The 22,977-nt window shown below is 42.7% G+C and overlaps 1 protein-coding gene across 1 annotated transcript; it reads right to left on the bottom strand.

The window, feature by feature from the left end:
* Nucleotides 1–1,138: 1,138 nt before the first annotated feature.
* Nucleotides 1,139–22,745, bottom strand: LOC118799412 (pollen-specific leucine-rich repeat extensin-like protein 1). Its single transcript, XM_036559257.1, is given in 6 exon segments — nucleotides 1,139–2,415; nucleotides 3,408–4,359; nucleotides 4,362–6,032; nucleotides 6,780–6,864; nucleotides 15,643–15,734; nucleotides 22,531–22,745. Coding segments are annotated over 6 exon segments (2,973 nt in total). The 5' UTR covers nucleotides 22,610–22,745; the 3' UTR covers nucleotides 1,139–2,321.
* Between the last annotated feature and the right edge of the window lie 232 nt (nucleotides 22,746–22,977).

A 22,977-nucleotide genomic window follows, 5' to 3' on the forward strand; every position in this document is an offset into this window, starting at 1 on the left:
GTGAGGGAGCTTTTAGAGGTGGACGTCTGGTTCCTATCACCACCACTGTGAACCGTTCTGACTCGGTAAGTTTATCTAGAACGGAGCGTTTCACACCAAACCACTCTGAACCGCTCTGTTTACATCTTAACCACTTAATTATGCAGAAATTATGAAAGTTGGTGGATTCTTTTTTTATACTGTAATTATGTGCTTGTATGGTCAGAGCTGACCCCACTCAGCTCAGCCGCATTTAACATGCACATAGTGCACTTATCACTGTGTCTGACTTTCATTTTCCATTTCATACAAACGTCAGAGCAGTAAGAAGCTGCAGTGATTCATTCGGGGCATCTTAACATACTGTATGTACTGTTTTTGGTTTGGAGACAAATTAAGTAAACATATCTGTTAAACCGGTGTTAATGTTTGTGTGACTTTACTGACCAACTGACTCAGTTTATATCACAATACCTACATTTAGAGTCGGTTATTCATTCAGCCTAATGAGAAACTGTAGAACAGACTTGGTTTATATCACAATACCTACATTTAGAGTCAGTTATTCATTCAGCCTAATGAGAAACTGTAGAACAGACTCGGTTTATATCACAATACCTACATTTAGAGTCAGTTATTCATTCAGCCTAATGAGAAACTGTAGAACAGACTCGGTTTATATCACAATACCTACATTTAGAGTCGGTTATTCATTCAGCCTAACGAGAAACTGTAGAACAGACTCAGTTTATATCACAATACCTACATTTAGAGTCAGTTATTCATTCAGCCTAATGAGAAACTGTAGAACAGACTCAGTTTATATCACAATACATACATTTAGAGTCGGTTATTCATTCAAACTGTAGAACAGACTCGGTTTATATCACAATACCTACATTTTTACCAGTGCTCTGTAAATCCTATCTAACCTTGCAACAGTCTGGGTTTGCAGACCGGATTAGTCTTAGTCTAGGGTTCCATAGAAGTTTAACGGAAGCTGTGCTGGAGTGAATTTGACCCGTTTCAGTGCGCAGGTGAATCTGAGCCTCATTATTGCTGCGTAATCCGACACTATTCAGACCCTTTCTCAGTTCAGTAGCTCCGGCTCTGATCTTTTCTCTCAGAGTTCATAAACAGCCTCCTCACACAAAACACGCAGATGTTCTCATGTTTTATTTCTGGATTTGTGTTTCCATAACCCTTTTTATATATTCAGATAAACAGCCAGGACTGCATAACAAACAAACTGCATACAAATATATTACCCCCACATCTCTAATAAACGTTCTAAACGCTGTTAAACGTCGGCTGTTGCGTGTTTCTCTAATCAAACAGAGGTACAGAGAATAACAGTCCAGTATAGTGTTATTTACAAAGCGTGTCTGTTTCAGCGCAGACTTACATGCAAAGCAGTGCTTTGATATTAGAGGTCTCTAGCAGCATCTCGCTGCTGTTGGAGGCCTCATATCTCCAACAAACCAAGCCAAGTGCTAAAGCACAAACCGAGCTCGTCTGAGCTTTGAGAACTTCCTCTGTAGAGTCTGTAAAGCTCTGAAGTTCATTACAGAGCATGTTTATTACACCTGAACATGGAACCTGGGCTTTCTGAAGTCATCTAGCTTTGTCCAGCCCAGGACTTGATCTAGTGGAAGATTGTCTACTAACATTTTTAACCTCTGTAAACAATTATAAGATGTTTACAAAGGAAATAAAAAAATAAAAATACTCCAGTTCGGATCCTTGAGTCAAAGCCGCTGTTGGGTTCCCTCTGGGAGGAGGATAATGGCACTTTCTTTGTGTACAATAACAAGACGTGATCAGAAATGGACCACAATAACATCAAAGAACGACCTGCTGCCCTGCACCCGCTGTGTTTTCTGTTTACATATATATTTACAGTTGACATACTTTCTGTATTTCCTATATTTCTGCCTGCATTTAAAGTCCATTTTCAGGCTTTCTGAAAAGATTCTAGCAGCAGCAACAAAGTTCAGTTTAAAAATAGAGCCAAAATAAGGCTCCAGAGGTTTATCTCTGAAGCCGAAGGTACAGAGTTCTGCTTCACACAGGGTCCATTTTAAGGCATGGCTGGTGGTGTGTGCTGTTTACACTCAGATAAGGAAGCAGCCAAAGACCTACAGAGGACAAATCCAGCCTAGACTTTGGCGCACATGCAGCAGAAATTCAATACAGCGACAGGAACGAAAAACCTGCTGCTGGAAAAATACGTCCTTAATGCCTGTGCAGGACTGTATCTGTGTGCTCTCCGACTGAAGGTCCCAACGTATTTACTTTATACACAGGCGCTACGAGAAGCAGCCGAGGAGTTCCAGCCATGATCAGTCTGTCTTTATCACAGGAGTGATGGGCTGTTTGGTTCCAGGTCTAATGGTGAAAGTCATGCCAAACTGCTGCTTGGACTGAGGGCCATTTCTAAACAAAAAGGAAAAAAATAACATTTCACTTCATATAAACACTTGTGAAATACCAACATTTAAAACCTGTATTTAAGCTTCATGCACTTCCTTAGCTTAGCTCAGCTCAGGGGGCACAACTCCCAGTGTTAAGAAGAGCCATTTTGTCCTTTTGATAAAAATCTAACCACCTTGGGAGCCACAATATTTAATGTCCATTTTACCATCTTGGCTGTAAACATGTCTCAGTGTGTGCTAAAGGCTAAAAAGTACAATGTAAGTGACTCACAGACTTAGTTTGCTCTGCTTTAATCTTTAGCTCAGCTATAGCTGCTTTTCTCACATCTCCAGCAGGAAACTTTTCACAAATGTAGAACAGTTTCTTGTAAAATGTCTCTTAACATGGAACTTTTTATGAGGCAGAAGTCGATTCTCATTCATCAGCTTCTTGTTAGAATTTTCCTGTTCCACCTTAAAGAAGAATTAAAGAATGTAACTGCTACACTATTTAAGGTGGAACGGGAAAATCTCAAATGAAGAACTGACTTCAGCCTTGCGACATTTTAGTTTTTTAGGTTTTTTGTTGCAGATTAAACGTATCAGGAAACCAGCTGGAGTGATTATAAACACTAATAAGTCCATTCATCTCTAAATTATCGATGTTCGTCTTAAATCTCTCTCTTTGCTGTTTCGTTAGCTACTAGTGAGGCGAGACTGTTGTCTGTTTTGCTATGGTGACCAGCAGTCTGCGCTGATCTTCAGGGTTAAAGGGTGAATCAGCAGTTCTACATTAACTCCAGAGTTTAAGACCATTTATTGTTAAACTGTGTTGAACGATCAGCAGAGCTTTATTTTACTGTAAAGGAGGATTATTTTGTTTTTACAAATCTAATTCTGCTGTGGAGCCACAGGGCAGTACAAGAGCCACATGTTGCTGAGCCCTGGCTTAGCCAGTAGTTTACTACCCTTGCAGAGCAGGGGTACTCCAGAACCAGGGTAGGGAGCTTTTACCTTGGTGCCTTGGTAGCAAGGTCCTGAGCTTTTTTAGCAGCTTTGGCCTCCAGTTCTTTCATGTCTAGGCCTTGTGACTGCATGGGCACGGTTGTAGTCTTGGGTTTGGGGCTGGTTTTGGGGGGAGGACTTGTTGCCCCATCGTCATCGGACAGGGGGGAGTTCCAGTCGTCCCCGCTGGAGTCTGTCTCTCGTGCTGGAGCAAATTTGGGGTCCATTTCTAGCATCTTCTTCTGGAGGATGCTGAGCAGGGTGGCCTGGCTGGCAGAGACAGAAGGAGGGGGTTGAGCTGGGATTTGGGTTTTGGGTTGAGTTGGTGGTGGTGCCTGGGTTTGAGTTTTGGGGTGGGCTGGAGGTGGAGCTGGAGGTTGGGTTTTGAGTTGGATTGGTGGTGGAGCTGGAGGTTGGGTCTTCGGTTGAGTTGGTGGTAGACCTGGAAGTTGGGTTTTGGTTTGGCTTGGTGGTGGAACTGGAGCTCGGGTTGGTGGAGGGGCTGGAATTTGGGTTTTGAGTTGGGTTTGTGGTGGAGCTGGAGGTTGCTTTGGTGGTGGAGCTGGAATTTGGGATTTGGGTTGGGTTGGTGGGGGAGCTGGAATTTGGGTTTTGGGTGGTGTTGGTGGTGGAGCTGGAGGTTGGGTTGCTGGTGGAGATGGAATTTGTGTTTTGGGTTGGGTTGGTGGTGGAGCCGGAGGTTGGGTTGCTGGTGGAGATGGAATTTGTGTTTTGGGTTGGGTTGCTGGTGGAGCCGGAGGTTGGGTTGCTGGTGGAGATGGAATTTGGGTTTTGGGTTGGGTTGCTGGTGGAGCTGGAGGTTGGGTTGCTGGTGGAGCTGGAATTTGGGTTTTGAGTTGGGCTGGTGGGTGGGAGTTTGTGTTTGGGTCTGTGTTTTGGGTTGGGTCAGTGGTGGAGCTGGGACTTGAACTGGTGGCTGTCCTGGTAGGGCCTGTGGTTTGGTTTGGAGCTTTTTAAGTTTTGGCTCAGTGCTGGGAGCAGCTGAAGGTGATGCCGCAGTGCTGGATGTTTTGGGTTTTGGTGGAGCAGCAGGGCCATTGGTGGCAGGAATGGATTTTACAGATTGAGCAACACTTTTTGCAAGTGGGTCAGGTGGAGGTATGCTGGGTGGGATTTCATCTTCTGGATCAGAATTAGCAAATTCTGGTGGGGGAGGGATGAAGTGAACAGCACCCTCACTACCATCTTCCTGACTAGGTGGGGATGCTAATGTGGGGTCAGTGAGATGTTTCACGGGATTACTTGAGGGTGCAGCATGGGTGACTGTGGAAAGTTCTGGTCTGGAAACCTTTGGGCTCTGAGATTTGGGTTGAGACTCCATTGGAATAGACTGTTTGGGCTCTGTGTTGAGACTTTCTGAGGAAGCCGGTGCTGGGGTGATGGTGAAGGAGTTGGGTCTGATCTCATTTGGATGGATGCCAACATTCAATGATTCAGCAGAGCTGCTGCTTTTGGTGCTGCTCTGTCTAGACAGAGCCGATCGTTGCTTCTCTCGCTCCTTAGCAGCCTTCAGCAGGGCGAGTGGAGAGGCAGCAGTTTCTTTCCCACTTGATCCTTCGTGGCCCCGCAGGGTGTGCAGCTTGCGGTTCAGCAACGGACTGTAGGAGCGTGGTTTGCTTGGAGACCCTGGCAGTTCCTTTACTTGGCTCACCTCTTGTGCTGATGGCATGGCCAGAGCCCTTTCTGTATTGGGGGAACCTTTTACAGGAGTTGGGATCTTATTCGAAACTTCCTGTAATGTCGCTCCTTTTGCAAGCTCCTCATTGGTGGCCCTGTCTGGTTTCGTGATTTCATTGGGAAGTGTTTCCTGTCCATCCAGTACATCTGTATCCAGCTGGAGACCTGAGCTGTTGTGACGCACTGGCTTGACTGGGGGAACCACATCTTGAGCTGGACTCACTTCCTTTGTTGACAAAGGGGCTCTCCCATTGACGTGAACTCCAACTGGGTTTCCGGAAGTGTCCTCTAGGAGCAGGATGTGCTGAGCCCTCATCTCTCGGTCGGCTTGGCTGGTGAGCACTGTCGTTTTAGGCACATTGTAGAGCTTGGCTGTGGTCTGGGGGTTGAAGCTGGAGGCTGGGGTTGATGCAGGGGTGGGAGCTGGGGTTACCTCAGTGAGATTATAGATGGAGGATAGCCTGACCGGCTTTGGAGGAGGCATCTTCTGGGCCTTGGTAAGTGGAGACTGGGGTTTCTCCACAGGAGGAAGTGGAGGGGTGAATTTGGGGCACTCTGGGATGCCCTGAACAGCGTTTATAGGGCTGGAGATGGGGTCAGAGTTCGTCAGGCTGGGGATGTCAGTGGGTGGTTTTGGGGGAGCCATCTGTGGAGGCTTGAGGGATGCCAGGTCTAGCTCCTCTGATATTGTGGAGCCACTTATTGATGGTGGTTTGGGAGGAGGCATGGAAGGTGGCTGCAATGCTGCCAGATCTACAGGTGGGTCCAGATCCCCAAAAAACTCCAGTGGAGGAGGGATATGTTGTGGTGATGGAGGGATGAACTGGGGTGGTGGTGGTGGGGGTGCTACAGAAGGAGGAGCAGGAATCAGAATCTCTCCTTCCTCTGGGTCAGCAACACTGATCATGCTTCCATTAGGGAGTTTCTCGGTGCTTCCTGTAATGGATCAAAATCACAGTATTTGATTGAATTCAGTTCAGTTTTATTTGTACAGCAGTTTCTACTATAGATATTGTCCTAAAGCAGCTTTCCAGACATTCAGCTACATTCAAGGAAAGATCCTGAACAGCATGAGGAAGGAACATGAGATGAACCAAGACTCAAAATGGCAACCCATACTCCTCTGAGCAACATCGGGTAGTGCGAGTAGGATACAAGTATGGCAAGCTTGCGAGAAAGAATAAACAGAGGAAAGATCCAGGATATAAACCAGTGACTAACTGTTTATCAAAGACTATTATAAGTGGATCTGGTGTTGCTACCAATTGTGTTAAATGTATACAGCAGGGCGAGTTGCTATGAAGCTGAACACAAATTCTGACATTCAGGGTGATGATTGATTATTCATTACAATCGCTGGGGAATCCAGGGAGGCTTTTTCTTTACAAGAGGAGAATGAATGGCACATGCAAGTGGCACTGCCAAGAATCAATGCCAGCTTAAGTCAGGCTAATACACAGTGAAAACACTGAGTCAGCCTTCTGAAGATGGCTGTATAATAGCTACTGATGTGCCACAGACTCTCAATGCTCCTTTCGCAAACACGAACTTGACCGTTATTGTTGAACATAATTAGTCAAATCAGTGAGGCATTACAGCTGATCTCTATGCAAAGAGACGCTGTAATGCAGTGATGACAGTACGTTCGGGGCTGTACAGGATGTTTGGGCAATGTGACCTCACCTGTGTGGCTCTGGGGTCCGTTCATAGGCGGCAAAACAGGAACCGTAGGGGTGGGAACTGCAAATCCCAGCGCACCATCTCCAGACTGAAGAGAGAACACAAAGAACAAGGTTACTCAGGTCATTTGCTTTGAGCTGATGTGTGGGACTAGTGGATCAACCAAGACATGTTGGTGTCTGAAGTTTGCTTCTTCAGTTTTAGCACCAGAGCTACGAGGCTAATGTTAGTGGTTAGTATAGCGTAGTGCAGGGGTGTCCAATCTTATCCGCTAAGGGCCGGTGTTGCTCCGGGTGTCATTCCAATAAGGCAGGAGATCACATGATCAAATGTGTGAAGCCTGAGAGGAACTGATTAAACTAGTGGAATCAGGTGCTTCACCTTGTTTGGAGTGAAAACCTGCAGCCACGCCGGCCCTTTGCAGATAAGATTGGACACCCCCAGCGTAGTGGGTGATACCACTGCGCTCCATACTGCAGCAGAACAGGGGTGAATTTCCTGCCCATTGAGGCACATTACGGTACATCAATAAGAGTCCTTGGGTAAGACTCCTAACACTACATTCGCTTAATTCTGTAACGTCATTAAACCAGATTAGATTTGCTTGTCCAGATATCACCAGCCTTCAGGAGTTGTTGTGGTAACATAGCTACGCTGGTGATGCAGGAGAGATGGAGGTGCATCATCTCGCCCTCCAAAAAATTTAGTTTTCTCTCAGTCCACAGACTGCTGTTCTCCTCCATAGTGCGTATGAGTAGAAATGCTCTGGTGTAATCATGAATCTTTGGAGCTTTGACATCGGTGTTGTTTGTCATGTTGCGAGTGATGCAGAAGACACTTTGAAATCCGGTTTGAGCTTCCAGACTGAGATGCATCTGTAAAATCTGATTGGACTGGCATTTCAGACCACCTCCAAATGTGGTTTGGATCTGATTTGCAAAAATCAGATTTTATGTGTTTTTTTTTGTTTTTTTTGCTGTCCAGACTGTCAAAAATGAATTCATATGCCAAAAATTGGATTAGAGCTGGCAGACTGCGCAAGTCCTGAGTCGCTCTGGATAAGAGTTTCTGCCAAATGCTATAAATGTTAAAGATAATGTAGCTAACATTACGGAAAAGTGTGTCACCTATTAGCATCGTGCTCACTGCATCATATAAAGTCTGTATTAGAGTTGCTTATGTTGTTTCTGACACTGTATGATATACTTTTATCTATCAACATGGACTAAAGCAGTGGTCACCAACCCACTTCCGAGATCTAGAGATTGATTAGCTGGAGCAGGTGTGGCAGATTCTCTTTGGAACCAGAGACTTAGATCTCCACACCAGGGTTGGTGACCTCTGGTCTAAAGTACGGACAAACTTCGGTCTTCAAGCCGACTGTGGCGGCTGTTTTCACCTATGCAATCTATTACCTGTTAGCTACATTAGCCTCGCAGCTCAGTGTAAACTAAAGAAGCAAACTTCAGACACCAGACATGTCTCGGCTGATCGAGTGCGTTTGGAGGGAAAACTGGAGGACTTTGTTATTTCACCAAACTGTTCAGGCTCTGTGTGTGTCTGGAATGGAACGCAGTAATCTGACACGCCTCACTAATAGGAGAGTAAGTTCTCTCCAGCTGCACTCAACCAACCGGTTCCTTAAGCCTTTCACTGCACCCTTGAAGTCGGTCAGCTGCACAACCCTAATCAGGGCTTTTTTGATGAGATGTGTGGATGAATCAGGATTCAGTGCAGCAGGCGACTCCCAGCTAACACACCCAGTGTAGTTATGATTCACAGACAGAAACGCAGCGCAGAGGTTTTGTGTTTGTGAATCATACCTAAACTTTCCTGAGTGTTACAGTGTTACTGTTTAAATGTTTCTTAGCAACCGTTGGATTTTAAGGAACAGCAGATATTCCATAGATCTCAGTGGAGCTGCAAGGTATCAGTATATTGCGATTATATTGCTGCCTGTGTTGGATGCATTGGGTCGTATGCCTTGCAATGTGCTGGATATAATTTGATCTACAGTAAATCAGTCAATTCCCAATATTAGATGGCATGAATCACCTTTTTTGCCAAAATACCCATCTGAGGTTGGTGCTTGTTCACATATTATAGCTTATTGTGATATTAGTATTGAAAAAGCCAGTAACGGTTTACAAATAATAGTTTGCGGCCTTAGATTTTTCCCCAGCTTTACAGTTCTGTCTGAAGTGATCATATTTTCATTATCCTGCCCAGAGAGTTCATGTCATGATCAGGACACACCTGGGTGTATGTATGTATGTGAGGGTGCAGCCACATCCACACCTCAGCCCAACCTCTAAACCTAAACAAAGCAGCTGTATTCAAAACATCCTCCTCAGTCTCGTCACTCACAGCCTAAAGCCTTCGCAAACGCGCACTTCCTTCAAGTGCACTCTCACTACTGCCGGAGACATCCGAGGTATTCCTGTCAGGTTCGGGCATCATTGCTCAAATATCTGTCGGGCTCGGGTTCAGATTCCTCGTTTGGGTTTCTCACAGCTTTAGCAGAGAAAAACTAAATGCAGGGAAAGTCAGAGAAATATTATTCTTCCTGCACCACTTGTTCACCCTGATTTGACTCCAGTTTGCCCCTTCCAACAAATTTTGACCATCAGGAGCAAAGTTTCCATGTCACAGTCAGAAATGACTGCTGGTGTGTTTCATCTGGTGGTGTGACCGGAAACAAGTCATGAGACCTCAGATCAGCTCAGCTCTGGAGTCACCCTGATATTTTTTTAATGTTTGAGTTTCACAACTGAAAACATTCATGAGTCCTGTAGTTTCAGATGGTCAGCAGAGGAAATGAACGAGTGATTCAGGCAACAGCCAGTAGGACAGCTAGGAGAGAGAGAAAAAGGAGTAGAGAGGTGTATGGAGAGGTGGATGTGACGTGTCGTAGACAGGAGACATAGAGGAGCCTTTACAGTGTTTATAGTGTGCAGACCAGAACTTCAGGGTACTGACTACAGTCTACATCGTCGATAGTTGGTAGTAAAAAGCTTATCCAGTTCTTCCTGCAGAATAGAATGTGTTTCTATAACCACATATTCATCCACAGACTGAGTTTTCATCGTGCTTCTAGTCAAGTCTAATCTAGTTTAGGCTACAGTCTGATTCAGACAGGATTTTGTCAGCGGTTCTGAGTGATTGGAAAGGCCTATTGGGTTTGTATACCTCCAGCAGATCAGCCCTGTTTTTTTAATCCAAGACCATTCAGAGATTTATATACAATTAGAAGCACTTTAAGTTCAATTCTGTACTTAAATGGTCACCAGTGCAGTGATCAGATGATTGGAGTGATGTGCTCGGATCTCTTGGTTCTTGTTGCGTTCTAGCAGCTGCGTTCTAAATAAGCTGTATCTGTCTGATTGTGGTTTTGGGCAGGCCAGTAAAAAGCCCACTGCAGTCGTCCAGTCTGATGGAAATAAATGCATGAATTAGTTTTTCAATCTTTTTGTGATGTGAAATTTTTAAACTTCAATATGTTTTTGAGATGTTAAAAGGCTGTTTTCATTAGTGCTTTTACACGACTGCCGAAATTCAGATATGAACCAGTTGTTAGTTGGTGTCAAGATGAGCACTGACCAAGTCTTTGCTCCTTGCTTACAAATACAATTACCTCTGTCTTTTTTATTTGGTTGGAGACCTCAGGCTCAGCACTGATGCACAAAATCCTTCTATTCTGGTATTAAATTTTAGTGCAGCTTTTGATACTGTTGACCACAAGATTTTAATCCAGCATCTTGAATACTGGGTCAGCCTCTCGGGCACAGTTTTAGAATGGTATAAATCATATTTAAGTAATAGGCAGTCCATGGTTTCACTTGGAAATCATTCATCAAAACGATTTGCCATTTCTTGTGGAGTCCCTCAAGGTTCAGTCTTAGGGCCTTTGCTTTTCTCTTTGTACATGCTACCTCTAGGTGATCTTATTATGAAGCATAATATAAATTTTCATAGCTATGCTGACGACACCCAGCTATACATTTCTGTTCTTCTGAAGATCAAGACTCTGTAGACAGACTAACCAGCTGTGTGTCAGATATTTCGCAGCAAACTTTTCTACAATTAAATCACAAAAAAAAAACTAAAATATTGATTGTTGATACTGAAACTCAGAGAAAAATGCTTTATGAGAAACTTGGTTCTTTAGCTTCATATACCAAACCTGCAGTAGAAACCTGGGTGTGATCTGAGACTCTGAGCTCTGTTTAATCTGCATGTAAAAACAGTCACTAAAGCAGCTTTTTATCATCTGAGAAAATCACTAAAGTTCAGCCTTTTCTCTCTCAGAGCGACGCAGAGAAACTTCATGCATTTGTTACAGCAGAGTTGATCACTGTAATGATCTTCTTACTGAACTTCCTAAGAAAACAGTCCATCCTTTGCAACTCGTACAAAACACAGCAGCATCCAAACAAAAACAACACAGAGAGATCAGATCAGTCCTGCTTTAAAAGAGCTGCACTGCCTGGATCGTTCAGGATAGATTTTAAAGCTCTGCTGCTGGTTTTTAAAGCTCTAAATGACCTTAAAGCACCGATTGCATCACAGAGTGACTCTGTTTATCATCTAAGATCTGCAGATACTGACCTACAAACACCTTCAGTAAAACACAGAAAACGTGGAGAGACTCTTTCAGTTATTCTGCTTCTAAACTGTGGAGCTCAGTTCAGCTTTTATTAGACAGTCGAGCTCAGAGCTCACTTTTAATAAACATCTGGAAACGCAGCTCTTTAACTCAGAGCTTCAGTAAAACTCTACGGCTCTTTAACTCAGAGCTTCATTAAACTCTACGCTCTTTAACTCAGAGCTTCAGTAAACTCTACGACTCTTTAACTCAGAGCTTCAGTAAAACTCTACGACTCTTTAACTCAGAGCTTCAGTAAAACTCTACGGCTCTTTAACTCAGAGCTTCATTAAACTCTACGACTCTTTAACTCAGAGCTTCATTAAACTCTACGACTCTTTAACTCAGAGCTTCAGTAAAACTCTACGACTCTTTAACTCAGAGCTTCATTAAACTCTACGGCTCTTTAACTCAGAGCTTCATTAAACTCTACGACTCTTTAACTCAGAGCTTCATTAAACTCTACGGCTCTTTAACTCAGAGCTTCATTAAACTCTACGACTCTTTAACTCAGAGCTTCATTAAACTCTACGGCTCTTTAACTCAGAGCTTCATTAAACTCTACGACTCTTTAACTCGGAGCTTCATTAAACTCTACGACTCTTTAACTCAGAGCTTCAGTAAAACTCTACGACTCTTTAACTCAGAGCTTCAGTAAAACTCTACGACTCTTTAACTCAGAGCTTCAGTAAACTCTACGACTCTTTAACTCAGAGCTTCATTAAACTCTACGACTCTTTAACTCAGAGCTTCAGTAAAACTCTACGGCTCTTTAACTCAGAGCTTCAGTAAAACTCTACGACTCTTTAACTCAGAGCTTCATTAAACTCTACGACTCTTTAACTCAGAGCTTCAGTAAACTCTACGACTCTTTAACTCAGAGCTTCATTAAACTCTACGACTCTTTAACTCAGAGCTTCAGTAAAACTCTACGCTTTAACTCAGAGCTCAGTAAAACTCTACGACTCTTTAACTCAGAGCTTCATTAAACTCTACGACTCTTTAACTCAGAGCTTCAGTAAAACTCTACGACTCTTTAACTCAGAGCTTCATTAAACTCTACGACTCTTTAACTCAGAGCTTCAGTAAAACTCTACGACTCTTTAACTCAGAGCTTCATTAAACTCTACGACTCTTTAACTCAGAGCTTCAGTAAAACTCTACGACTCTTTAACTCGGAGCTTCATTAAAACTCTACGACTCTTTAACTCAGAGCTTCAGTAAAACTCTACGACTCTTTAACTCAGAGCTTCATTAAACTCTACGACTCTTTAACTCAGAGCTTCAGTAAAACTCTACGGCTCTTTAACTCAGAGCTTCATTAAACTCTACGACTCTTTACTCAGAGCTTCATTAAACTACGCTCTTTAACTCAGAGCTTCAGTAAAACTCTACGACTCTTTAACTCAGAGCTTCATTAAACTCTACGACTCTTTAACTCAGAGCTTCAGTAAAACTCTACGACTCTTTAACTCAGAGCTTCATTAAACTCTACGACTCTTTAACTCGGAGCTTCATTAAACTCTACGACTCTTTAACTCGGAGCTTCAGTAAAACTCTACGACTCTTTAACTCGGAGCTTCAGTAAAACTCTACGGCTCTTTAACTCGGAGCTTCATTAAACTCTACGACTCTTTAACTCGGAGCTTCATTAAACTCTACGACTCTTTAACTCGGAGCTTCAGTAAAACTCTACGACTCTTTAACTCGGAGCTTCAGTAAAACTCTACGACTCTTTAACTCGGAGCTTCAGTAAAACTCTACGACTCTTTAACTCAGAGCTTCAGTAAAACTCTACGACTCTTTAACTCGGAGCTTCAGTTAAACTCTACGACTCTTTAACTCAGAGCTTCAGTAAAACTCTACGACTCTTTAACTCAGAGCTTCATTAAACTCTACGACTCTTTAACTCAGAGCTTCAGTAAAACTCTACGACTCTTTGGTCTTCATCTCTTTAATCTGATATATGTTATTGACTCATGATTTTATATTAATACTTATAATTTCTTGTGTTACTGTTTAAATTTATCACCCGTCTGTAAAGCGCTTTGAGCTGCCATCGGTATGAAAAGTGCTATATAAATCAAAATTATTATTATTATTATTATTATTATTATTATTTTATTTATTGCCTCTAGGCAGTGACATAAAGGGTAAATGGAACTGTGGTCCTCAGGCAAGAGAGCTGAGTAGATCTGAGTATCATCTGCGTTGCTATGGTAAGATATACAGTGGTAGCATATGAAGATTGAATAGTAAGGGCCCAAGGACGGATCCTTGTGGAACACCACAGTTTTTTGTTTAGATTTGTGGTTGTTGATGGCAGTAAAGTAGCTTCCATCTTCAAAATATGTTTAGAACCAGCTAAACTGTTCCAGAAAGTCCTACCCAGTTTTCCAGTCTGTCTAAAAAACGTTATGATTGATAGTATCACATTTTACAGTCGGGATCGATGGGTGCAGAGAACATCTGAATAAATTTGCATTTGGATCAAAATCTCAGGACCAGTTTAGATCTTATAATTAACAGACACATTTGAACAAAAAACTGACGAAATTTCACTTAAAAAAAAACTAACTTTTGGATCAGTCTGAGGTGATTAGATGATTAGATGATGCTTTGTTATGGTGATGTGTGTATATATCCAGACTTCAGGCAGGTGCATATTTCTCAGGCTGTGATTCGTCAGAGTAAAATGTGAGGAATGTTACTGCGCCCTGCTCATCACGGCGAGGCCGCCACTCCTGAACACTCAAACTCAGATTCACTCTGAGTCTCACTCACACCACGACCGGCCTGATGTTCAGACGGAGGCTGTGATTGTGCAGAGTTTAATTTTTTTTGAGGAAGAAAAAACACTGAAAGTTTTGTAACATGCAACACATTAACGTGGAAGCGTTTTAATGAGCTGATTATCGTTATGAATGTGTAATTTCTCAATATGGTAGAACACTGTGTGCTGGTGAACGTGCTCTTCAGTCGAGTTTGTCCTCATTCCTCTCCGTCACGGCTCGGTGAAAAACTGTAGCCGCTGCTTATAAACGCACGTTACCTTATTAGTGCTCGATTTATCTCCGTTTGCATCACATGTTTATTCCTCCATCGACTTCCTCTCAAAACCTACACGTGACAGCAGAACTCAACGCTAGAGCTGCAACTGACTCTTTACCCGCCATCATACAGTTCCATCCCTGCAAGAAGCTGAATTCTGGACTGTGCAGATGCTACAATCCAGGAATGCTGGAATTGGGATCCATTAGGAATAGGAATTGGAATAGGATTGGAAACTGCTGAAATTGGAGCTGTTGGGATTAGGACTACAGTACTTCTAAGATTGAGAACCATTAGGATAAAGTATTGCTGGGATTGAGGAATTTTAGCATCAGGATCTGTTGGAATTGATAAGCCAAATGCAGATGCTACAATCCAGGAATGCTGGAATTGGGATCCATTAGGAATGGGAATTGTTGGGATTGACAGGTGTTAACACTGGAAACAGCTTGGCCTGGGAACGATTAGGACTAGAAAGTGCTGAGATTGGGAGCCATTAAGACTGGAAACTGGGATTGGGAGCCACTAGGAATGAGAACCATTAGGACTGGGAAACATTAGGATTGGGAAGCATTTGGACTAGGAACTGCTGGAAATGGGCCTGCTGGGATTGGGAGCCTGTAGGATTGGGAACTGCATGGACTGAAAATCATTAGGATTGGGAACTGTTAGAATTGGAATCTGTTGGGAGTGGGAGACAATAGGAAAGAGAACTGTTGTGATTGCGAACCATTAGGACTGGGAAATATTGGGATTATGAACAACTAGGATTGGAGACTGCTGAAATTGGAGCTGTTGGGATTAGGACTACAGTACTTCTAAGATTGAGAACCATTAGGATAAAGTATTGCTGGGATTGAGGAATTTTAGCATCGGGATCTGTTGGAATTGATAAGCCAAATAACTGGAACAGCCTTCCTCTAAACCGGCTCCACGCTGCAGGATTTAGTTCCAGCCTTAAACACACCCGAGTGCTGTACTGAGACGCTGGGGGGTGGTCTGCAGGACTGGGGGGGGGGTGGTCTGCAGGACTGGCAGTGTAAACAGGAGGATCAGCTCTGAAAACTCCTCAGTAAGTTAGATTAGTGAGAGTAAAAGGCAGAAATCTGAAATGCAGTAAGTGTGAACAGAGAATCCGGTTTCTGACGGTGCTGAAGTTGATTGACTTACTGTGCTGAAGTGTTTGACGGTGGGTCTGGATCGGACTTTGGCCGTGCCGGACTCCGGGATGGCCGCTGAGTCCAGCTTAAACTCCACATTGTCTGAAAAACACACACAGCAGCTGTAAGCAAACAGAATCCATACAGAGCAGCTGTTATAGACGCCTCCTCTGTTCGGCGTTAGTGGGATATAAAATGAGTTTTTGATGGAGAAATAACTTTCTGACTGTCAACTTCAGCTCAGTGGAGCTGAAACTAAACACAGAACAGTGCGAGTAGAACAGTAGGAGTGAGTTCAGACCTGGCAGGTGTGTCTGGATTCAAGTGAACCCTGGTGTGCTGTGCTGAACACGTGGGTGCCTACCAAAGCTAGGCCTTCAGTTTGGGACATAAATGTCACAATTTGATCAAAAACACCTTTACGATAAAGCTAATATCTGCTAGCGCCCCTATGGTGTTCTAGTAGTATGTTCTAGGTCATATCTACATATACCTCAGAGAAAACAGTCCTGATTGGATCATTTTCAGTTTGGCGTTTCAGGAATTTATCCCTTTTGTTTCCAACCGAAACTGAACAGTGAGAGCGGCACTGCGATGATTCCGTTCACTGAAAATGACCTACAAATCACAGATGTTTGAGTTTCCCAGAAATCATTAGGCTTCTCTGAACGCCGAGGAGGCTCTGAGGGTTCCTCGCTGCCTAAAAGCAAAGCTTATGACATTCCGTCCAGGTGAGCTCCGCTCAGGTGCTCTTACCTGGTGTCAGATTAGCTTTCAGAGGAGTTAAACTGGGTTAAACATGAAACATAAACGTAAACATGTTTATGAGAGAGTTAACTGGTCTTTATGACCCAGTTGTAATGTTCTCTGATAAAGAGCTCACAGAGAACAGGTTCTGCGTCAGTTCTGACAAAAACACCCGAACTAACTTATTAATCTGAGCAGAATTTAAAACTTTCAGCAAAACAAAAAATGTATTGAATAGAAGCGCTTATCTGCTCCCGTCTGAGCATTCCCACATTCCGACCTTTAGTTTGGATGCTGAGAGACTCTCTGATTGGCTGAAATGGAATTTGTCTGTGCGATTAGAAAGATTCACATTTGTTCAATTCATGAATACTTTATATATATTTATACATATAGGTGTAACATTCTCAACGGAACTCTTCAAAACTCTTCACATCATCTTTAAGCCCACATGCACCACATGTGGTAATTGTACAGCATGCTACTGGTTTCTAGCTAGAACCAGTAGAACATTCAGGATTCTGCAGCAGGTCTGGAGTCTGTTGGGCTTGATCAATAACTCTGTAAATAACTGAGGAATCAGCTGATTTAAATAGCTAAGCCCATTTCAGACTAACATGGATGACGTACCACTGAAGGGTTCTTTAGGGAACCAAAACTGGTTCTTCTGTGGTGTCGCTCCAAGAACCCCTTAATCTCCAACCAACAATACACTGCAAAAATGATAGTCGATATATGTAATATTTCTTGTTGTAAGATGTTTGTAAGAATATTATAACTTGTTATAACTTCTTCCTCAACATTTTTATTAGTCATTTTAATTAGTGGAGATTCTTACTGACTCCGTCGGCAGATTATTACTTATAATTAAAAAAAATAACATTACAAACAGATACAATTATCTGTTGATGGAATGAGACACTCTTACTAGAAAAAAGTCCTGAAAACAGGTAAAAATGTCAAGAAACAGGTTAAATAATCTTAGAATATTCTTACAACAGATTAATAATGAGAAATATTAGATATATTGATTGTTTCTCTTTGTGTATCTTTGTGCAGTGTAACACGTCACTGTGCTCAGATGATACTTCCAGATGATACACTGTCAGTCAGCGTATCTCTCGACTCATGAAGGCCATCTGGGCTGAAACGTCGCTGCGATTTTAATGTTAACTCATGATATTAATATTGAGTCAATACTGAATTTAATTCTCTAGCTCGTACAGTATTAATTGCTAACTGCTAGGTAGCTTAAGTGTGAGCTGACCTGATAACCAGGGCGACTAATTTTGTATTGATTATGGTTGTTAATATTTTCAGCTGTAGGGCGGCGACATCAGCCTTTTCACATCTGTTCATGACATCTCTTTGTTTTTTATTACCAATTTATGGACAGTAATATCAATGGGCCTCGTTCTCCAGCTGGTCTTCAGAACAAATCTCTTCTTAAACCCACTTACGCAGTTTTGACGAAGATTCTGACTCACCGATGTTCTCTTATGTGGGGTTTGTTCTTAGGTAAGAACAGAATCTACACACACTGAAGAGCACAAAGGGGAGAACGGTTCTGTCTTCAAGAACACGTCATGAATCTGACGGAGACCTTTTCTTAGGATCTTTCTCAAGAACACACTTAAGAACACACTTAGGAGGATACTGGAGAACGAGGACCAATAGGAGTATCAATAAGCAGTATCTCTATTGATATCGGTACTGATGAAGTCCTGACAGTACCCATCCCTATAATCTTAAAAATGGTTCTTAAAGGGTTCTTTAGTACAGAAAATAGTGCTATAAAGAACCATTTGCATGATAAAAGTGTTCGTCAGATTGATGGAGAATGTGCTGTATATGGTTCTGTATAGAAGCTTTATGAAAAGGGATCTTTAAAGCACCAAGGGTTCTGCTGTTGTGACGATTTTAAGCCTTTAAGAGTAGAAGAACCCTTTTTGGTGCTATACAGCACCATCTATAGCACATTCTCCATCAATCTGGAGAACCTTTTCATAATGCAAAATACCGCTTAATCATGCAAATGGTTCTCTAAGTGTTTCTGTATAGAACCATTGTCTTCACTAAAGAACGCTTGAAGAACCATCTGTTGTGACATCATCACAAACTTCGGACTGTGTGGAGCTGTTAAATAACGTCTAACAGACTGGTGCTTTAATGGTGCTGTGAGGTTGAGCAGAGGTGAACTGAGAGATCCTGATCTGCTGTGATTCAGTTCATTTGCATTACAGGAAACACACGCAAATACACACACACACACACACACGCAAATACACACACACACACACACACACACACACACACACACACGCAAATACACACACAAACACACACACACACACACACACACACACGCAAATACACACACACACACACACACACGCAAATACACACACACACACACACACACACACACACACACACACGCAAATACACACACACACACACACACACACACGCAAATACACACACACACACACACACACACGCAAATACACACACACACACACACACACACACACACACACACACACACACACGCAAATACACACACACACACACACACAAATACACACACACACACACACACACACACACACACGCAAATACACACACACACACACACACACACACACACACACACACACACGCAAATACACACACACACACACACACACACACACACACACACACACGCAAATACACACATACACACACACACACACACACACAAATACACACACACACACACACACACACGCAAATACACACACACACACACACACACACACACACACACACACACACACGCAAATACACACACACACACACACACACACACATACACACACACACACACACACAAATACACACACACACACACACATACACACACACACACACACACACGCAAATACACACACACATACACACACACACACACACACACACACACACATACACGCAAATACACACACACATACACACACACACACACACGCAAATACACACACACACACACACACACACACACACACACACACACGCAAATACACACACACATACACACACACACACACACACAAATACACACACACACACACACATACACACACACACACACAGACACACACACACACGCAAATACACACACACACACACACACACACACACACACACGCAAATACACACACACACACACACACACGCAAATACACACACACACACACACATACACACACACACACACACACACATACACACACACACACGCAAATACACACACACACACACACAGACACACACACACACACACACACACACACACACACGCGCAAATACACACACACACACACACACACACACACACACACACACACACACACGCGCAAATACACACACACACACACACACACACACACACACACACACACACACACAGACAGACAGTGCAAATAAAGTGTGTGATTGCAGACAGAACTCTAAATTCCCCTGAAATCTGATTATTTATTTATAAGTCTTTATAAGTCTTTATATATTTATAAGTCTGTCTCTCAGAGTGTTTACACTGAAGTCTCACTCTGATTTAATCCCATCACTGAGTGTGTTTACATGCACCTAATAATCCAATAACTGCAGAATATCAGATTCTGTCAGTGGTTTTGTTCTTACAAAAGTAAAGTATGGTGTTCCACAAGGCTCTGTTTTAGGACCTCTATTATTCACAATATATATGCTCCCACTGGGCACCATTATCAGTAAACACAGCATCAGTTTCCACTTCTACATTTATGACACACAGTTATATAAATCAGCCAAACCAGATGATCAACTTCAACTTAATAAGATTAAAGACTGTATAAAAGACAAAAGACTGGATGTGGAGTAACTTTCTCCTCCTTAACTCAGATAAAACAGAGGTTCTACTTCTTGGTCCAAAAGCTGCAAGAAACAAACTGTCTGATTTAACACTTAATAGCTTCTCAGTTGTGTCAGATTCATCTGTAAAAAAATCTTGGTGTCATTATAGATCCTGATAGGTCTCTTACTGACCTATAAAGCCCTAAACGGACTCGCCTCTCAGTACCTGAGTGAACTTCCCTCCCACTATGAACCATCACGCCTACTTAGATCACAAGGTGCTGCTCACTATTAGTACCCAGAATTAATACAGTTACATCAGGGGGCGGAGCTTCTCATACAAAGCCCCCCAGCTTTGGAACAATCTTCCAGTCAGCCTCTTTATCAGATTTACTAATCAGATTTATAGACCTTATTCTGATCTCAGAAATCAGACCGTGTGTTTACACAACAACTTAAAAAATGGCATCTGGTCAAGAAAAATTATCTTAAAAATACTCAGTGAATCTAATATTCCTCCTGTTGAGATCGTTGTAAACTTCATTTAAGATTATTTACCTCATTTCTGGACATTTTTACTTGTTTTAGATCATTTCAGATCAAGTATAATTATCCCACTATATTGGCAGATAATTGTGCTTGTTTTAAGAAACAAGCTTGAAAAAAGCTAAATTATCTGCCAGTGTAGTGAGATAATTATACTAAATAAAAACAACCATCTCAGAATGTGAAACATTAGAAATACAGACCAGATTCAAGATCATTTCACATGACAAGATACTATTTTCGCATTCTGGCATCTGAAACTCTGTTTGAGAAGATTTTCAGGTTTCCAAACTTTCCAGAACTTTCGGCCCTCAATCATTCAGGCTTCACTTCAGTACAGACACGGATAAACAACCAGAAACAGATCAGTGAAGACATCTCTCTCTAACAGACTACGAGCAGGACTGCAGTCCAGACTCTGACCAGTCAAGACCGAGTCGAGACCTTTAACTGCTTCCAGTCTACATTTCCTCATCTTTTCAAGTTGTTTGAGGGATTTAAAAGCGAGTTACACCCCTGTAGAATCACCCAGGACACTACGGGGACGAAGACGAGCCCAAGACACAAATACTGTCTGTAGTCAGCTTTCTGTCTGTGGTCAGCTTTCTGTCTGTAGTCAGCTTTCTGTCTGTGGTTAGCTTTCTGTCTGTGGTCAGCTTTCTGTCTGTGGTCAGCTTTCTGTCTGTTGTCAGCTTTCTGTCTGTAGTCAGCTTTCTGTCTGTGGTTAGCTCTCTGTCTGTAGTCAGCTTTCTGTCTGTGGTCAGCTTTCTGTCTGTGGTTAGCTCTCTGTCTGTAGTCAGCTTTCTGTCTGTGGTCAGCTTTCTGTCTGTGGTTAGCTCTCTGTCTGTAGTCAGCTTTCTGTCTGTGGTCAGCTTTCTGTCTGTGGTCAGCTTTCTGTCTGTAGTCAGCTTTCTGTCTGTGGTCAGCTTTCTGTCTGTGGTCAGCTTTCTATCTGTAGTCAGCTTTCTGTCTGTGGTCAGCTTTCTGTCTGTGGTCAGCTTTGTCTCAGTTAATGTCTCCCAGTCAAACAGTGAAGCGGGGGGAACATACCTGCCTAAAGCTGTGTTGGTGAGAACTTTGGTGAAATACATGCCAGTTTATTAAACACTGGAACGTTATTCTCAGGACACACTTCGTATCTGTAAGTTGTGAGCAAGATGAACCTAATTATGAGGAAATATGGATTTAGATCACCTGGAGCTTTAAAGTGTGTTTCATATGTCACAGTTTCATATCAGTGTTACACACCCCGCTGAGCTCCGGCCACTGAACACTCAGAACACAGTGCAAAGGTCACTCACACTCACTCACACTGCACGAGTCGTTCATCAGCGCTCTGCAGCTCAGAAACAGAGGCCGAACGCTAAAAACCGCAGACCATGAAAGTCCGACACTCTGACTCTCATTAATCTGATCCTGTTCAGCAGCGAAACTGAGTGTGGTGAGAAAACATGACACTGAACTTGTTCTGGTTGGTTTAAAGTGCTGAGATTTTGTTTAGTTATATCTTAGACGTTTGTCTATCAGGGCTCAGTTTAATCTTTTTGATTACACATAATTTTCACACTGTTATTCACAATCAAATCTCGTTTCTATTGTTTCGTTAAAAAATCAGTGACTAACAGACTCTGGATTTGAGAACGTTCTCCAGGTTTGAGCTCAGAGCTCAGAGAACGTTCAGACCGAAAGACGGTTAAACAGATCTGGACATTAAAGGGTGAGAGTGTCTTACCGTAGTGTTTGATCTGGACGTTGGTGTCGAACAGGTTTGGACTCTTCTGTTTGAGAAAGTTCAGAGAGCTCCTCTTCATGGTGCTGCAGAGTCACAGGATCAGGCGCAGTGTGTGTGTGTGTGTGTGTGTGTGTGTGTGTGTGTGTGTGTGTGTGTGTGTGTGTTACAGCCTCATCTCTGCTGTCCGACTGAGAGAGTGTGCGTCTGTGTCTGTGTGTGATCCGCACTGTGTGAGTGAACGAGTCAGAGTGTGTAGAGCAGGTGAAAACAGCTCCGCCCCCAAAACACTCCCACTGCAGGTGAGATCACTCAGCTCCGCCCACCACAGGATAACCTCCCAGCACACACAATGCACAGTTAAAAGTGTGCACACTTAATTTAATTCATTACATTTTATTAAGTTCATTTAAACTGACAACAAAGAGCACAAAATATATTCAGTTTATT

Source organism: Colossoma macropomum, unplaced genomic scaffold (genome assembly GCF_904425465.1).
Source record: "Colossoma macropomum unplaced genomic scaffold, Colossoma_macropomum, whole genome shotgun sequence".
NCBI classification, from domain to species: Eukaryota; Metazoa; Chordata; class Actinopteri; order Characiformes; family Serrasalmidae; genus Colossoma; species Colossoma macropomum.